This window comes from Bacillus rossius, chromosome 7 (assembly GCF_032445375.1).
Source record: "Bacillus rossius redtenbacheri isolate Brsri chromosome 7, Brsri_v3, whole genome shotgun sequence".
Taxonomy (NCBI): domain Eukaryota; kingdom Metazoa; phylum Arthropoda; class Insecta; order Phasmatodea; family Bacillidae; genus Bacillus; species Bacillus rossius.
The window spans coordinates 56,562,504-56,580,253 of NC_086335.1; the positions used below are offsets into that span (position 1 = coordinate 56,562,504).

The 17,750-nt window shown below is 34.7% G+C and overlaps 1 protein-coding gene across 2 annotated transcripts in view; it reads left to right on the forward strand.

Annotated features, from left to right (window-relative positions):
- Window positions 1-10,226, forward strand: part of LOC134534085 (arf-GAP with coiled-coil, ANK repeat and PH domain-containing protein 2) — a 33,486-nt gene extending 23,260 nt beyond the window's left edge. For both annotated transcript variants that reach the window (XM_063372116.1, XM_063372115.1), the window contains exons 10-16: window positions 774-880; window positions 2,083-2,263; window positions 4,941-5,383; window positions 6,160-6,323; window positions 8,496-8,595; window positions 9,114-9,234; window positions 9,613-10,226. In XM_063372116.1, coding sequence (XP_063228186.1) covers window positions 774-880; window positions 2,083-2,263; window positions 4,941-5,383; window positions 6,160-6,323; window positions 8,496-8,595; window positions 9,114-9,234; window positions 9,613-9,772 — 1,276 coding nt within the window. In that variant the 3' untranslated portion in view covers window positions 9,773-10,226. The remainder of the gene's footprint in view (window positions 1-773; window positions 881-2,082; window positions 2,264-4,940; window positions 5,384-6,159; window positions 6,324-8,495; window positions 8,596-9,113; window positions 9,235-9,612) is intronic.
- Window positions 10,227-17,750: the final 7,524 nt, after the last annotated feature.

Here is a 17,750-nt window from a genome sequence, read left to right on the forward strand (position 1 = left end):
ACAGGAAACGCTGCACTGAAATGGAAATCGACAGTTAACAATAAACGCTGAGCGAACTAAAGACGCCGGCAGCGCAGTAATATGACTGGCGGCCAGGTCAACAGCCGGAACCCACCCGAAGGAATCTGTACACGAGCAGCTTGATTGGTGCCGGATTGCGGAATGTGCCGAACTGTAGAATGCCGGATTGGAAAGACCTTTCACTGTATTGTACTTTCTTGCAGTATCAGCCTTTGAAAGAAATCCCATCTTGAAGATGCATATAATCTGATATGAGTATTGCCCAGTGCCTTATGCACACCATAGTAGGCAGAAAGTTTGAAAGATGGGCGTAGTTTCCCGCCAATGCGATCCAGGTTTGATTCCGGGCAGGACCGAACATGGATTTTTTTTCACAAGTGGGGAATGTCTTGGTGATGGTGGTGATGATGGTGGACATTGTTATGAATTGTTGAGTTTTCTTGAGTGTCTTCCATTCCCTCCCTACCATTCCTTTTGTCAAGGTTCCATTATCAATTCATCACTCCACATCTTTAATGATCTTGATGTCAATGAGACATTAAATCCCAATTCATTCTGATTAAAACTTCTTTGTTTATCTGGTGGCTCACTCGAGAAAAAAGTTTTGTTTTTGTTTAAGGTACATTCAAGTCAGTACAGTTGTAACTATACTACAGTAATATACAAAATTATGTTTTTAGCTGTTTTGCAGATTTATTCTATTTTTGATGAATGGGTTCAAGTATCTAATTAACGATGGTTTTTGTTTCCAGAGTATGGGAACAGCTGCTAAAGATTCCTGGAAATGATGTTTGTTGTGATTGTGAAAATCCAAATCCTCGTTGGGCCAGCATAAATTTGGGCATCACTTTGTGCATTGGTGAGCTAGTATCCGTGCATTTTTTTTTGTATATTTTTTAATCAATAGGTGAATGTTGTTTACGGTTGTTTAATAAATGAATTTTTATCTTTTTTGGTATTTGTAATTGTTTACAGCATGGGATCAAAATCATTATAATAGTTTATAATTATGTTTTTACTAGTGATGGATCAAATCCTAATCTTCTCGAATCCAAATCTAAGTTTCAAGATCAAAATTGAAATAATGTACAAGAAATAAAAATTTTAACATATATAAAATGCTTCTTCATAGCACTTGTTTGTTGCTGATATTGTTAGCTACATTTTAAATTGGTAATTCCTAATGATTTTACAGTATTTTTAAATGTTGGTTAACCTATTCTAACCAAACCCATTTTACATTATCACATACGTATTTATACCTAACTTAACCATTTGATCAAATGGTATTGAATTATCACAATGCCATCTAACATTTTCGCTTATCAAGTGTTCTGCCGGCCTGTTTATGTCGAATAAATGAGAATTTACTGTAATTAAACATAGAATAAAATTTAGCAGTTACCTTGTTAATATGCAACGTTATGGATTCGCAAAATATGGCTATCATAAACCAGACACACAGTCACAATTCTTAGACCTCTCTTGTAATTTGAAACTCTGTTCCAAAATATGTGCCCTCCTGGTCATATTAACGCCTTTCCAATTCATTCTGACCCTTAAATTATGAATTAATTCAAGGTTTTATAAACTAGACATTTTTATCTCATTCAGGTGTGCTGCCGTGGGTACTTTAATACATTTTCATGGTAGAATTATTGTTAGTCTATATCAGGAATCTCCAAACTACGGGCCATAAGCACCACCAATCCGGCTGGACATGCACAGTATACAGCCCACCATAGTTACCCATACCGTATGTTGGTATGATGAGCTGGCTAGGTCATGGCTCTTCATGGAAGAGCCAGTGTGGCCTTGGAGACTCCTGGTCTACATAATGAGTCAACTTGAGCTACTCAAAAAATTAATACTCCTGTGGATTGCATAGTATTGCCATTGTGGCCAATGTGGCATTACTACTTGGGCAGTGTTTATTTAATAAGGTAGTACAGTCCTTAAGTTGCTGTCTTTCATGTTTAACTATTTTGCTGGTTGGTTATAATGCAGTGCTTGGCCATCTGTAGCGAGTGGTACTCTGAACTTTCTTCTGTTTGCTTCCAGAATGCTCTGGAGTCCACAGAAGTCTCGGTGTCCACTATAGCAAGGTCCGATCTCTCACTCTGGACGCTTGGGAGCCGGAGATATTGAAGGTCATGGCAGAGCTGGGAAACAGGATTGTGAATAAGGTTTATGCAGCGAATGTCTCCTCAGAATTTGATAGAGCAACCCCAAGCTGCAGTGGGTACGTTGGAAATTTTCAAATTTGTATTTTTTGTATGACATTATGTTAGTGAAATAAATACATATACTCCCAATTTTGGTTCTTTTTAATGGAAATTTAGCAAAAAAAAAACAAAATTGTATTGTTGTATAAAGGAAATTTAAATTTAATTTTAGTGTGGGATTGGGGTTTGTTGGTTAGTTTTGGATGACTGGTAAACTTAACTGTGTGCAAAAAGTAGTTTTATTTAAATAGTTTAATAAAATTGTACTTCCAGTGTTCAAAAAATTGAGTGTTCTTTCGATTGGTGTTATTTCTTTATAAAGTTTTCAGCAAGACAACTCCCATAAAAATTTTTTTGTTCTTCCTAAATACATATCTTCTTTATAAATTGAGCAGGAAATAAATCTGCTTCCTGCATTTAAACATTGTTCGACGTTTCTCAAAGGTTTTAAAAACAATTTGACTTATAAGTTATAAACAAGGAAAACGTTTTAATAAAAGTGTTAAAATATAGAAATTTCTTTATGTCATGTTCAAAATATTTAAACTTAAGCAGAGACACTGAAATTTAACTACATTACACTGTTTATAAGTGGTGTAAATAAAGAGTAAGTACGTTTAAACATTTTAGAGACGTTTTAGTAATATGTGTAACAATTGTGGATCAACCGAGTAGCTAAAGTTCGACTCAACTTGAAATTAAAATTCATTATACAGTAAGTCCTCGGTTTACGTCGGGGTTACGTTCCTGAAAACCGCGACGTAAATAGAAACGACGCAAAATGAGCCATGTTTCATGCCACCGGCCGACCACGGCCCAAGGTCGGCCGGAAGCGCTGGCATACAGACGTGACAACGGGCAATTTTATCAGCAAATTACAACCGACAGCGTGGGAAACAAGTCCAACTAGTACTTCTCAGCTTTATAGAATGGTTATTTAACCAGCTGCTTTATTACCTTTATTGATTGAAATATAAAAACAGATATATAGTCGTTTGGAAGACATCTTATGAAGAAAAAATCATAAATTGCAGTGAGCTGATACTGTAGGCCTACTACAAACGCATTTAATCACGATAAAGTTAACAACGGCACGTTTAAAACTCCGGCCAACTCAATGATATCATAGCAACTGAAGTGTAGAGCTGTCCTGTAGCAAACCGTATGTATTCGTTACTGAATAACGGGTGCGGCATCTAGTAACGAGTAACGAAACGTTACACACGAATGCATTTCATTACTCGCATTTTTCGTATGTTTTAAGCATGTGCGCGCTTATTCGTTACAAAGAATGATGTTTGTTTATTAAGAAAAGTATAATTTGGAAATTCGTCGTCCAAGTTTTTTACTGTTTATTAAAGGTATTGTGTGTGTAGACAAAGTTTGAGATTGGAACAGAAACAACGTAAGAAAGTATTTTTTACAAATTATAAATATGTATGTTTTTGTTTTTTATTATCGCGTATTTTCACGTTTTTTGTTCTAATCTCAAAAGAGATATTATAATAAAGCTGCTCTAATGAGATTTTATTGTTTTTTGGTTAACAAAAGCTGTTAATTATCAAATACTTTTAATTGTTTATATTCGATTTATTATTATTTATGCGACGTCATACTGTACGCGTACGAAATACGACTCGATTTGTTGCTGTTACATAACATAGCATGTTATGCGGTATCAGAAGTAACGAGTAACGATACGAAAGTAACGAGTACTAATTGTTATAGTAACGAATACATACGGGTACACTTTTTTTAGTTACTTTTACACCTCTACTGAAGTGCCAAGGAGTTGGACGAAAAGGGGTAGGAGAAAATGCTGTGTCGTTGCGGGAAGTAGATAACACTTCTACGTGCGAGATACGTGGGTGGCCGAGCGGGCGGGCTGGTAGTATTGCATCACAGCGCGGAGAGCAGGAAGCGTCCCTCATGATGTATGATAAGATAAAGCGGTGAACGTTTAGCTTACGCTACATAGCATAAATTAACTATCGAAGGAAACAAAGAATTATAAACAAATTATATACGGAATTTTGGTTAAAATAAAGATTTACGGTCATTGTAAACGACGTTAATGTGAATCGGCGACAACTTAAATTGAAACATGAGTACTCAAACATTAGCGACGTTAATCCGAAACGACGTAAATCGGTACGACGTAAATAGAGGACTTACTGTACTCAAGACTTGACAGAGTTTTTTTTTTTTTTTAACTCCATACATATTTTGCATGTGCAACAATCATAAAACTACTTTAGCATTATTTTGCAAACACTTCCCAACATAATCTGATAAAGTACATATTTGTGTAGTGTTATACAAGAACGGTTAATTTTAAAAAATTACACAGCCCGAAAAAGTTTCAAAATATTTAGTTCCTATGTATGGTTTTTAAAATTAAAGTAAAGAAAAGCAGTATATAGCATATTAATAGTATATTGAAATAAGAAGGCAGTGATAAAAAGAAAAAATTAAACTTGAAAATAAGTTGGCACCAGAAATACACTTAAATCACACACAATTATAACACATTTGGTCAGATATATGTAAATCTTTAAAATCTTGGCTCTGTACACTGAATTTTAAAAAAATTAGTGCATGCAGAGGCTAGTGTAAAAAAGTAATAGAATTTATAATTTATTGAGCTGTGAGTTAAAAAGTAACATCATCATCTGTTTCTCGTTCCAACTCCAGAAACATTCGCGAGGCGTGGATAAAAGCCAAGTACGTGGAGCGCAAGTTCGTGAAGCCGCTGGCCGTCGTACAGAGCGACCAGTCCCCGCCGTCGCCCCAGGACGCGAGGGCGCTGCGGCCCACGCGGCTGTCCTTCAGCAAGTGGAGCGTGCGGAAGCTGCGGCGTCGGCCCCGCAGCCGGGACAGCCGGTCGTCGAGGCACAAGGGCTCGCCCCCCGCGCCGGCGGGCGAGGAAGGTGCACCCGCGTCGTCCACCTTCTACCTGTCGGACGGGGTCGCCGCCCCGAGCCCCGAGGCCCCGGAGTCCGCCCCCGCGGAAGACGGCCTCGCCGACCCGGAGGTGCTGGTGTTTGGCACTAGCCTCGCCACGGAGCCCCTGGAGGGCCCCATCGAGATAAGCAGCGACCAGGACTCCACGGGAGGGGAGGATGAGGAGTTCACCGGTGAGTGATCACATCTCACCAACCAAGTGTCGGATTAGCCAATTAGTGCTGCAGTGAAAGTCAGTATTGCGTGTAGTGCATCGAGTGACCAGGTTTATTCATTACTTAGACCCGTGCTGTCCCCCGATTTTTCGGTTCCGGTTTTGTTGGTTCCTTGGAATTACCCGACCTGACACCGACTTTTAGAATCTTCTGTTTCAGTTCCAGGAATTTTTTTTATACGTTTCTGTTACCTCACATAGCGATACGTTTATCATGCAGGGAAAGTAAACGCATTATTTCAATGTGACCAACATCTTGCGATGTAATTATGCACAAAACATGTATGTCATAGTCATAGAGTATAGTTTACAATGACAAAGGGACTGAAAGATACCATCTTAGTTCTACAGTTTATAGGATACGTTATTATATTCAACTATTAATCTATGATCATGATTTAAAATTAGCATTAATACTTCATATTTATGAGTATAATCAGTTGGCTCAACAAAAAAAAAAATTTAAAAACTGAACATGGGTTTTAAGAAAATGCATTGCCAGAAATTATTTCCTTTCATTCCACGCCTCTATATTATAACTATTATAACTTCTTGGACTCCTGCAAACCGTATGTTAATATTGGATTAGAAGAAATATTCAATGTTCGTTAATGGTTTGGTGCTGGGTTAGAATGTAAGGGGGTATCGGCAGAAGCACGCTGGCGACGCAGTGATACTGGGTTAGAATGAAAGGGTATCGGCAGAAGCACGCTGGCGACGCTGTGACGTGTGCAGGCGAGGAGGACATAGCCAAGCTGCACCCAGACCTCCTGCTGTACAAGGCAGCGCTGGCACACAACCTGCCCGTCATGTGTGAGGCCCTGGCGCTCGGAGCGGACAAGCTGTGGGTGAACGTAGAGGACCGCGCGCGCTCTCCCATCCACCAGGCCATCATCAGCGTGAGTGTGCCCGCCCAGCACATTACTTGATGTAAGTTTTTGGACGTACGCCATTGCTAGGCACTTTTTATGTCCATTGCTAAGCACTTTTTCTGTAGAAGAAAAAGTGCTCAGCAATGGCTTATGTCCAAAAACTTTCATCAAGTCATGCACTCCCATTGCACAAATCTTTCAAAGATAACGCCAGTACATTTTAGTCTGAATCGCTTGATTGTTCATTACCGTGCGCCCAGGACCGTTTCAGTGGTGGAATTTTTGTGATATCAAATGGCCTAGTGTTAAATTAGGTATAGATCTTTCCAACTGAAACATATTTGTCGAAAATCCATGTTCCATTCAGTAGTTTTAAGTGTTGCTCAAATGGATAAGTTTGCAAATATCTTATAAAACTAATTGATTTAAGTTCTAGGCAATAATATACCTTATTAGCCATTTCCTATAGTATTTTTTATTGTAAATATGTAGTTTTCTCTGTGAAAATTCACACATACCGCTTCTGTGGGTTGGTAATATTCAGTGACCTTATGAGGGTGCGTCACATCATGTATTGTGCCAATCATAAACGTTGAAATTTTGATGTTTCACTCTAGTCTCCCTTAATAAAGATAAAACTAAAATTATTTTCTTCGCTGGGAAAATAAAACCAGTTATACATGTTCACATTACTGATAAAACACAAATTTCAGTATCCTCTAGTATCAAAAAGATCTTGGTGTCTTTTGGACTCCATAATTTTTTTTTTTTCACCCTCATGTTAACTCCATTGCCTGTAGAACCTTAGTATTAATTTATTATATTATATTATATAACTTCATACCCCTCTAGTATTGATTCTGTTCTTACACTTTACCTAGCTTTAGTAGGATGCAAGCTTGAAAATTGTTCAGTAAATATCTGGAATAACATAAATTATGATAGTGAAAAAAATAGAATTCATTCAAAATAAATTTTTCATAATAATATGCCTAAGACACTATCAGATACCTAAATCATATTTTCTTTCCAATCGTAGAACCTATGTTATTGCTCTAATTGTATACAATTGCTATAGTACAAAACTAAATTGCAATCATTAAATCATTTAGTACTTGATAATACTGGTCTTCGAGCCCCCAGTTTAATAGCCGCCTAAAATCTACATTATGTAATTTGCACTTCAAAAATGATTTAGTTTATAGATTTATTTCTAACTTTAATAAATGTAATGAAAATTTCGTATTCTAACCCTATTCAACCTATATTTATTTAAGTGCTTTATAACTAGGCATGTGCGAATGTCGGTTTTTTAGTTCAAATTAAATATGAATATTAAATTATTCACAAATACGATTATCAAATTCGAATATTAAGAATGAGAATTAGAATCCCATTAAAAATATTTTTTCACTCCATGTAACAACATTCAGGAAATTAGACATATATTACTAAAGTGAACGGTTGGTTAAGTTAGCTACAATAATTATAAGAAAAATGTTAATAAAAGTATTTAAATTACAAAATAAATTTTTTTTTAATCATGCAGCTAACCTAACAAGATAACCAACCAACCTACCTTTCATTCTAGTTCCTATACGCCTTATTTTCCACAACCTGCTACTCTGCATATTGATCCAGAAAATTTTTGTGAACCGCTAAATACAGTGAAATCCATTGCCATATATTTTACGAAAAAGTTAATATTTTTGTAATGCAGTATTCCCAAATTTCTCATCTATGTTCTGTTGAGTGTGCGGTGCTTGCTGTTTGCTGTACTGCTTACATGTGGTGCTTATGTACATGGTAGGTTCCATTCAGGTAGTGCCCACTTACACGTAAATCCTAGTGAACATGGCGGTACCTGGCCGCCCATAGTGCCTGCTCGTGTATTATTTTATTTTATTTATTTTATCTACATTTTATATTTAATATTTTTTGTGTTATTTATTTTTATTTCTGTAACTGTGATAGTTTTATATATGTTTGTATGTGTGCCCACCATATAAAACTGTCGGTGGGCATGTTACATCAAATATAAATAAATGTATGTTACTAGGGTTTAATATGTGTTACTTTAAATTATCTGACGTAACATTGATAATCAAAATCCAAACCTTAAGTAAATTAATTAATGTATAGAGAAATGACTTAATTTATGATGGTTAATGTTAATATAAATTGATAACATGTTTTCAGGGCTCTGTAATGTCTTGCGAATACCTCCTCCTCAATGGTGCCAAAATAAATGCCCAAGACTGTGAAGGGAAAACGCCATTGCACTTGGCAACAGAAATGGGTGAGTACTGTGGATGTGAATTGAATCACAGGTATGTAATTAAAAGTTTTGTATTGCTCAAAAATTTTGGTTGATTCTGGTATTGAAAAAAGTTAGATCAATAACGTCACCTTAAATACATAAAAGGGAGATTTAATATATTGCTCATAAGTTTTTTTATTTTATAAAAATAAAGCTATAAAAATTATGTAAATCAATTTTTTAGGGCTTGGTTTTGTTTAAACATTTTTTTTTTGGGGATAAGCATGAATTTAAATTCTCACGTTATAACACTTATAACACTGCAAAAGTCAGTACACTCAGCAGAGATAAAAGTTTGCCAAATAAAAATCATTTAGTTGTCCTCAATTGGTCGTTAAGCAGAGGACACTTATTGCTGTATGTAGGCAATTCACACATTTCCTGTTTTTTTTTTTATAAAGAACGTCTTGAACGTCAGGTAATTGTGCAGTGTTATACTTGTCGTGGTTGTAGTTTTGTTTTTTTTTATTTCTTTTTTGTTTTTGTGACGTTCGCAGGCCACACTGCACAGGTGTGTCTTCTCCTCAAGCACAGAGCTGATCAGCACGTGAAGGACAACAGCGGCACAGAGCCGTTGAGCATCGCAGTTCGGGAAGCAAACGCGGATATTGTTACCTTGTAAGTAGGGTTTAACGTCATCTTCAGTGGGAGGAATAAGAGAACTACATACTGCGTGGTGGTGGGGATCTGTTTACGAAAGGCATTCAGGAATACGCTGAGGGCAGATGAGTACAGTTCTTTTTCCATATTTTGTTTTTAAACTGTATTGTTAGAAGATTGAAAAGGGCTAAAACCCTTGTATTTAGCATATTGTTTAAGCATTGAACACCCATTACAGATTCTTAAAATTACTCAAGAGACCACTTAGCTTTGCGCTTGAAAGCGATTGCACGCTAGAAGCACCGGCGAGCGTCGCACTTAATCATTCTGCTCCGCTGACGCAGATACACTCCCTGACCAGGCGGGCGCCCTTAAAAGTGCACTGTTCCTCGGCAGGCTGCGGCTGTCCATCCTGAACGAGGAGATCAAGGCCTCGGAGATGGGCTCTCTGGGAGACGACACCTTCAACGACGTGGTGCGGGACTTCTCGCAGCTGGCCTACTCCCACCCGGAGCGCCTGGTGCGGGGCAAGAGCGAGCGCCAGGGGCCGGAGTGAGGGTGGGGGGTGGCGGCCACGAGACCCTCGTCGTCGTCACACCGAGCGCTGCCCTCCTTCGTGCGCTCGTCCGCGCGCAGGCTCTTCCCCAGGGGCGGCAAGAAAACAAAGAAGCTGCAGTAGCAAATTAGAAACTCTCTTTCTTCCTCCTGAAATTGCCAAGTTTCAACGAGAACAAGTATTCAAGACTTCTTCGAATAAATGGGGACATAATTATTGATGTCTTGACCTCGAGATTTATGTATGCATTGTAGTTTCGTCGAATGTTGGGCCTAATGAACTGTTTGTGCAACATGTTTCCATGCTATGGATTGGAAATGTGCCTTAAGTGTTTTCAAGCTTCACATTTCATCAGTGCTATAAATTTTTTGTTTTGAGATGAATTATTCACATGTATTAAAGATTAATAAACTTTGTAATTCATGGTGCTTAATGAAATGCATATCTGCAAGTATTTACCGACTGATTTTTCAGGTGCTGTTAGAGCGACCTTGTGTTATTTCTTTTTCTAGAATAATATATTTATCAATTAATTGCACTTGGGCATGGTTAAATTTCTGTGATAACTTAAAAGTCACTGTATTATTCTTTTATTTGGAATTAAATCTGATTTAAAAGTGTTCGGTCACATACTGATCCAGGAATTCAGCGATTCCAGATGGAAATCATGAAATTACATGTATATATATTTTTTTGAAAACACAATTTTCTTTTTGCATTTATTAGTGGTTCATAGTTGCACACAACTGAAACATTTTGTATACTTTAGGCAACATTACTTTCGAATTTTGTAATTTATATAGGTACAAATATTATTTAATACAATGCTAGTGTTGATTTGTTACATTGTATAATATTGAAGTTCACTGGTTATATCTCACAATTTTTTGTAATATATATAGTGTATACTGTACTAGGATTTAAGGAATTAGGCTAAGAGTAGATGTGTTGACAAGTTAAATTATATTGGACGAGGGGCCTTAAGGGGAGAGTGGATTGGTGGTGTTGATGGTTGTGGTTGAAGGAAATTATTTGTTTATAGAAATCAGTTTTGTTGAGCTGTTGCTCCAGTGAAACAGGTTTGCTATTTATAGTCTTGAGGTGAAACTACCAACACCGTTCCAAGAAAAGGGTATCTTCACATGAGTGTATTTGTTGGTTAATCTTGATTATTCATAGGCAGTAGTCATCATTTTAGCAGGTTTTGTCACTTCAAACTTTTAACAAATAGAACTAAAGAATTACAAACGTCAGCATTTATATAATGCCAATAATTTACCAGCTTTTATCGTAACTGCATCAGTGCATCATACAGTAAATTTGTAATTTGTTGAGCTTTGTGGATAGGCGGTGAGGTAACACCTTCAAAATGAAAACAACAAAAATATGAGGTATGCATGACTTGTAGCAAGGTTAGGATTTTGTAGTTCTTAAAGTCTGGCTCCTTTATAAACATACGTGTCAAAAGATTTTTGGTATATTGCCCATGTGGCTATGTTCCTCGCTTAATGTCATGCCTATTTACGTGTTCCTATTGATGGAATCTCAATATTCTTAAAAAGCATTTTTAATTTAAGTATTTACAAATGTTTATTAATGTAGGAAAATAATAAATAAACTTTTATTTTTTAAATTTTCATAATGCTGTAATATGAGAAAACTAGGTCATGTATTGAATGAATGTTTTCATCATTAAATAAACCTTTTACTATAATACTATGTATGTATTTAGCTGTGTGATTTAAAATGACAGTAGGCTTGTAAATTACACAGTCAATGTTTAAATTGTTCGTTTATATTCAGCTACTATGCAGAATTTTTGCACTAATTGCATTGTGATTTGAGAATGGCTCATATATGGCTGCCATTACAACGAACTGTTGTGTTCATTGCTTATTTGATGTGTGTAGTACTCAAACACACGTGAAATATGATCGGTTGCCGTCTCTTTCGTAGAGTCAACTCGAGGCCGGTGGTAACATGTCTCGCGTGATTGGCTCTTGGAATCTCGAGTCGATTGAACGATGTACCCCTATTCTAGGTTCGTGTGCACTTAAAGGTCACAGTGATTTAATTTTCATTCTTAAAAAAAAAAAAAAAGTTTGCACTCATGTCTAGCAGGCTGATGGATTAGAATTAAAAGTATTAATTTTAAATTGCTAGCAAACCTGAAATGAGTGGGATTGGAAGCTGTTGTTTGTATCTCTGTGAGCAATTAGCTATATATATTTTTTTAAATTTCTCATTTTGATTTGTTTGCCATCCTTGAGTTTGACCATCTCTTATCTCTTCCTAGGCCTTGGCGTACCTTCCACGTGGTGTAAAATTAGAAACACATGAGGGTCTTGTGACCTGTTGGTCAAACTGCCCATGGCTTGCAAAGCTGTCAATGGCTTTAGATAAAGCACATTTAGTTTTTGTGGCATCTTTGGAAGGTCAGAAGAGTTGCCTTGTTACGCCTAGTGCCTACTGCGTTGGGATGGAAGTTGTGATGGTAGAGCGCCCTCGGCTGTCATGCGTAGTCACCTATTACTGACTTCACGTCAGCAGCATCGTGCATCACTTTTAAGGCTGTGTCTAGTGACAACTATGTATGTACTATGTTAACTTTGATCTTAAGGATCTTTCTTTGTCTGCATACAAATGGAAATTAACTGGATTTTTTTTTATTTTTAGGATTATTAAAAAAGTGTTTTGATATTTTATTTGGAAATTTTACACATTTGCTTATTGTATTATAAAATATGGAGTGTATTTACACCACTATGTAAATTTTTTTTATACAGATAAAATATACAGCAGCACAGTTGGTTTTGTGTCTTTTTTGAGTCATTATCGGGTGAAAGTTATAATTATTATTGTAAGAAATATATATTATTACATGCTAGACATATGTTTAATGACATCCTTGCTGGTTTTCTTGCCATATTTTAGGAAACCATTTGACATGGGTAAAAATGTGTTGTATGTCACTTAACATGTTATGACTACCTAATGTGTTACAATGAAAGTCTTGATGCTTTTGTGACTGCTAGCAATTTTTATGGTTAAACCTTGTTTATTTACTATTCTATAGTTACTGTTTAACTATGACAAAACATTTGACTTCAGTTTCTGAATTATTCTGCTGTTTGAAGAAAATAAAAATACTGAACTACTTCCAGATATAGTTATACATTTTACAAATAAATTAGTGGTGGGTTGCATTATTTCTTTTTGGTATCCGGTTGAGAGTAAGAAGTGTAGTTCAAAAAATAAATTTTTGAATGCTGACATGCAATATCATAAATATTGAAAAGTTACCTAAACAGTGTAAATTGCAAATTTAATTAGTAATTTCAGATTTTTTTTTTTATATTTATATTTTTTTATAATATTTTTGAAATGAGCGTTTGTGAATCACCGTAACCTTTGAATATATATACTGTATAGAAGTCACGAGTGGATAGGATTTACTCTACGTTTTTCAGAAGCGTATGATGAGCAGCTTGGGAACTTCACCGCTGCAGTGCGCTGCCGTACGCCCTGTATCGTCTTAGTTGTTATTTACACGTTAGAGCGCAGAACTGTCGCCCGCTGTCATTCCCCGCACCCCCCATCTATCATTCACTGCAGCTCAAGGTCGTTCAACGGGAGGGGGAAAGGGTGTTTGAAGAGTTCGAAACTTGTCCGCTAGGGACCACCACAAGTCGATGCCCTAGAGATGGTGGCGATTGCGGCGGTGAATTAACCAACTACCTCAAAACCGTATTAGAAATTTTAACCTGGGCTGGCGACTTCTATACAGTATATATATTCAAAGCCGTAACAGTGACTTTGGCAGTTCCTTTATACAATGTGTGAAATTTTTATTAATTAACAGCGTTATCTTTTTAGGGTATCCTAACATTCCCAGGGGCATGTATGAAATAATCTACAGTTGATCCTCAAATGATGATAATCTAAACAATGTATTGTTAATGCAGATCAGAGTAAGCATTAATACAGTATACTGTGTACTGTATTTAATCTATAGTAAACTACGAACATGTTGACATATTTAGGAAGAAAGTGCATACATACACTATGCATATTTTTATTACAGTTTTCTTAACAAAAAAATGTTTGTTACTAATTTGCTAATCAAATCAATGATCACATTGTGAAAAACTCTCTCAACATGTCAGTTTGTGTTTTTTTTATAAATTGTGAATGGAATTGCAAATCTTCAACTCAAAAGTAGTTCAAGGGTTATTTTAAAAGTGAAGGTTTGTTTCTCTAGATATGTTTATTTAAGATAAAAAAATAATATCTTATTTTACAACATATACATTTCCTGCGTAGTCGCCATCCAAATTTAAAGATTTGTCATCACGTGTATATTACCAGTTTTTCTATGCCCTCTGCATACTCAATTACTGCAAGTTGCTGAACCAGTAATTAAGTCCTTTCAGTTAATTGTCATTTCTACAGTAGTCTCTGCAAAAAAAAAAATCCTTCTTAATCGTGTTTGTTGTAAAAAATAAAGTTGTTCATTCAGTTTCATACATTTCCATACAAAATTGTTAGTATTTGCCAGTTGATAACTTCTAAGTTAGTCAGTTATGTAATGGGGAGTACTTTTAGGGACACACAACCATATTGTCGTCATACATGCCTTTGTGACATCAGAATTTAAACAGAATGCATAGTTACCCTGTTTACTGTTGAATTCAATTGTTACTATCATGACATTTTACACTTGGTAGAATTATGTAATCCAGTGAAAGTTAGTGTTAGCAAAACTACATTACCTCCTAGCACCATAATTTTTGTAAATGATTCATTTATTCATAACAGCATTTTATTATTATTATTATTATTATTATTATTATTATTATTATTATTTCTTGTAGCTTCATTTTTTTGAGGATCAATTGTTCTTTTAGCAAAAGTTTCTCAATACATGTCAACGTGACTGATGAAATAAATGTTAATAGTTATGATTGAGCTTTGTATTTTTATACGTAACACATCTTTAAATCTACATATGTGAGCATTGTGCTGTGTATAAATAAAATACTTAGCTGTGTTCTTGTATATACTGTACTTAATTGTTGTAGATGGATTAGGTAGAGTTAGTATGGTGCAATTTGACTTCAGGCCATATGGAAGAGCATACATACTTGCAATGCTCAGACTGATTCAAACGCAACATTTTATTTGGAATGGTGAAATTAAAATTTGTTAATCAGTTTTGAGTAATCAAAACTGTGTATATAATATTTCATAGTGTCATTGGAATAAAAGATAAGGCTTGTTCAAATTGTGCCAATGTGTAAGATATTTTCAATTTTTTTTTGTATTACAGAACTAGTTTAGTTTAATAGTGCTGTAAACTTTTTTGTTAATTTTTTATTATATTTTAGATTGTTGATCCTGTACCTAGTTGCATGTAAAATTAATTATTTTTGGTTTAAAAATTTTTTTAAAAATTAAATATTTTTTTAATTCCTTACAGAAGATTAAATAAATATTTACAAAGATGTTCAGTTATGCGTTGGTGCCATAATTGTACAAATACACTTGGTGATTTTGTATTTGTGGGAAGCAGTCTTTGTTTAATGCAATTTTTGTTTAAATATGTTTGCTTAAATAATCTATTGAGAACTTGAGGTTTGAAAGCAGAAGATTGGTGCCAGGAAAATTTTTATCACTATCTACAGTGAAACCTCATTAATACAAACTTTTTAAGAGGAAAATCTGAACAATCAAAACTTAGTTTCACAATCCCTCAAAAAAAAATCATTTTGGCTTCATTAACCCTAACTTTTTTTTAAAGCTTAATTTTAATATGAGTATGTATCAAAGTATTCTCGAATGTAAATATTAAATTGAGTAATAAGAGTGAGGGAAATTTGCATACTATATAAATTTTTTTATGACAGTTTGAATGTCGTATTTTAAGAAGAACTTTTAAATGTGCATTCATGTAACAGCAATTGATAACTTACATTAATGGTATAAATGTTGAAACATAGCTTAAAAAGAAGTAACCTTTGGGTTTTTCTTTGTAGTGTTTGCAAACTGATTATTGTTCATTTGTTTGTAATATATTTGGCCACCTGAACTTTCTGCTGTTCATTTTGCACCTGTTTAAATAAAATTTGGATGGTTATATTGGCCTAGTTAATACGTTGGAACTGGGTGTGTACAGATGTATGATGCCCAAATATTTCTCTTTAACTCTTTTAGAGTTAATATCGATAATTGTACGAGGTAATTTACAACAGTTTCATCACATTATAAGCAATCAGGTATCTGCCATTTCAGAATTTAGGTATTTGAAATCTAGAATACTAGTTATAACTAGTGGTCTTGGTAATTAAACTTTAGAATATGTATTCACATTGGCTTATTTTATATATTAAGAAGTTTTAGTACAAAATATGTTTAATATGTAATTGATTTATTTTTCATTCAATGGGCAGCAGTTAAGCATATGAAATAATTGTTGATGCAAATACTAGGTTTCACTTCATGTACTAACGTATACTTGTGCGTGTGACTCAAATAGTGTGGACACCACAATAACTCCACTGTCATAAGATTAGCATGAAGAACTTATAACAAATTGTGCTGGATCAAAGGTAGAAAAATTAATTCAACTTTCTTCAAACTGCATATTTTGAACTGACCCTTGTGTTTTGTTATTACAAAAGTTTATGTTAGGAGCTTTGTAAATTTACGTGCAAGTTTTAATTAGTTACTGTTTATGTTGTGTTTTGTGTAAAAATATATTTATATTTGGTATTCAAAAACAACTTTTTTATATCAAAAAAAAATTAGAAATAGTTTAGCTGTTAAGAAATTTAATATTTATAAAGTGCTAAAACTATGGTCTTGTCTGGCTTTCATTAATAAGGTTTTTCTGTAGTATTTTATTATAAAGTTTCTGATTTCTGATTTGGGGGGGGGGGGGGGGGGAAGGCATGCCTTTTGCATGCAGTTGTAAACATGTGTTAGTTTTTTCTCAACTGCAAGTGTGCCTCATCAAGTTAATTTTAGTGGAGAATTATGTTAAGGAGTCGAAGTGTCAGTATCGTTGGCATTAGAATCTCGGCTCAGCCAGTTTTCCTGCAAGAATATTTTTGTTAGTAGGCCTGTATTTTGCGGAAGTGGCAGGTAGCTCTTTAAATTTAGATGTGCTGTTTATTTTATAGGTTTTTTATGACGTAATCATTCCTATTGGCGATTTTGTCTTTCATTTAGTTCCTTTGCAACATTTCTCGGTACTAAATGTAGTTGTTTTAGTGATTCTTAAGAATTATTCAAAAATAACCGGTCTTACTTCGGATATGATTTGTAGAAAATATTATTACAAGGTGTTTTGGTCTTGACAAACGTTTTTGCATCACAGTTTATGTGCTGAAAAATGTACAAATGGGGGACTTATCAGGGAACATTGTTGATTTTCATAAATTTTTTGTACTGTTTAAAGCAATGCATTAACATAAATTCTTAATTTTAAATATTTTGTAATATGTTTTAAAGAAATTTAATAATATATTAAGCCTGCAGACATTACAAACTCAAGAAACTGGTAATGTCAGTAATTGAAAGTTGTAATGTTTTATATTAAGCTTCTGTTAATAATAGGTAAATAGATTTTAAAAAATTTATTCCAAAAGAAGGGTATTTATAATGATACATTATATGAGGTGTTTGTGTGTAGTTAAAAAAAAATAATTGTGCAGATGTTATTTTTTTTATTCATACACTGCATTTAATTTAAACTAAAGCTTTGTTTAATTTTATGACGATGGATATTCTTTAGACAAGTTAGACCAAATCTTTTATTTTGCCAACTTAACTTGCTGTCTTTTTCCTTCAAAGCTGTGGAAATATGTCAAGTTTCCTAAGTTGTCAATCATTAGTACTGAAAATTGCAATTGCAACTGAAATTCGTTCTGTTTTCAAGTTACCCAAGGGAAATGAACAAAGAATGTTTTTTTTTCTT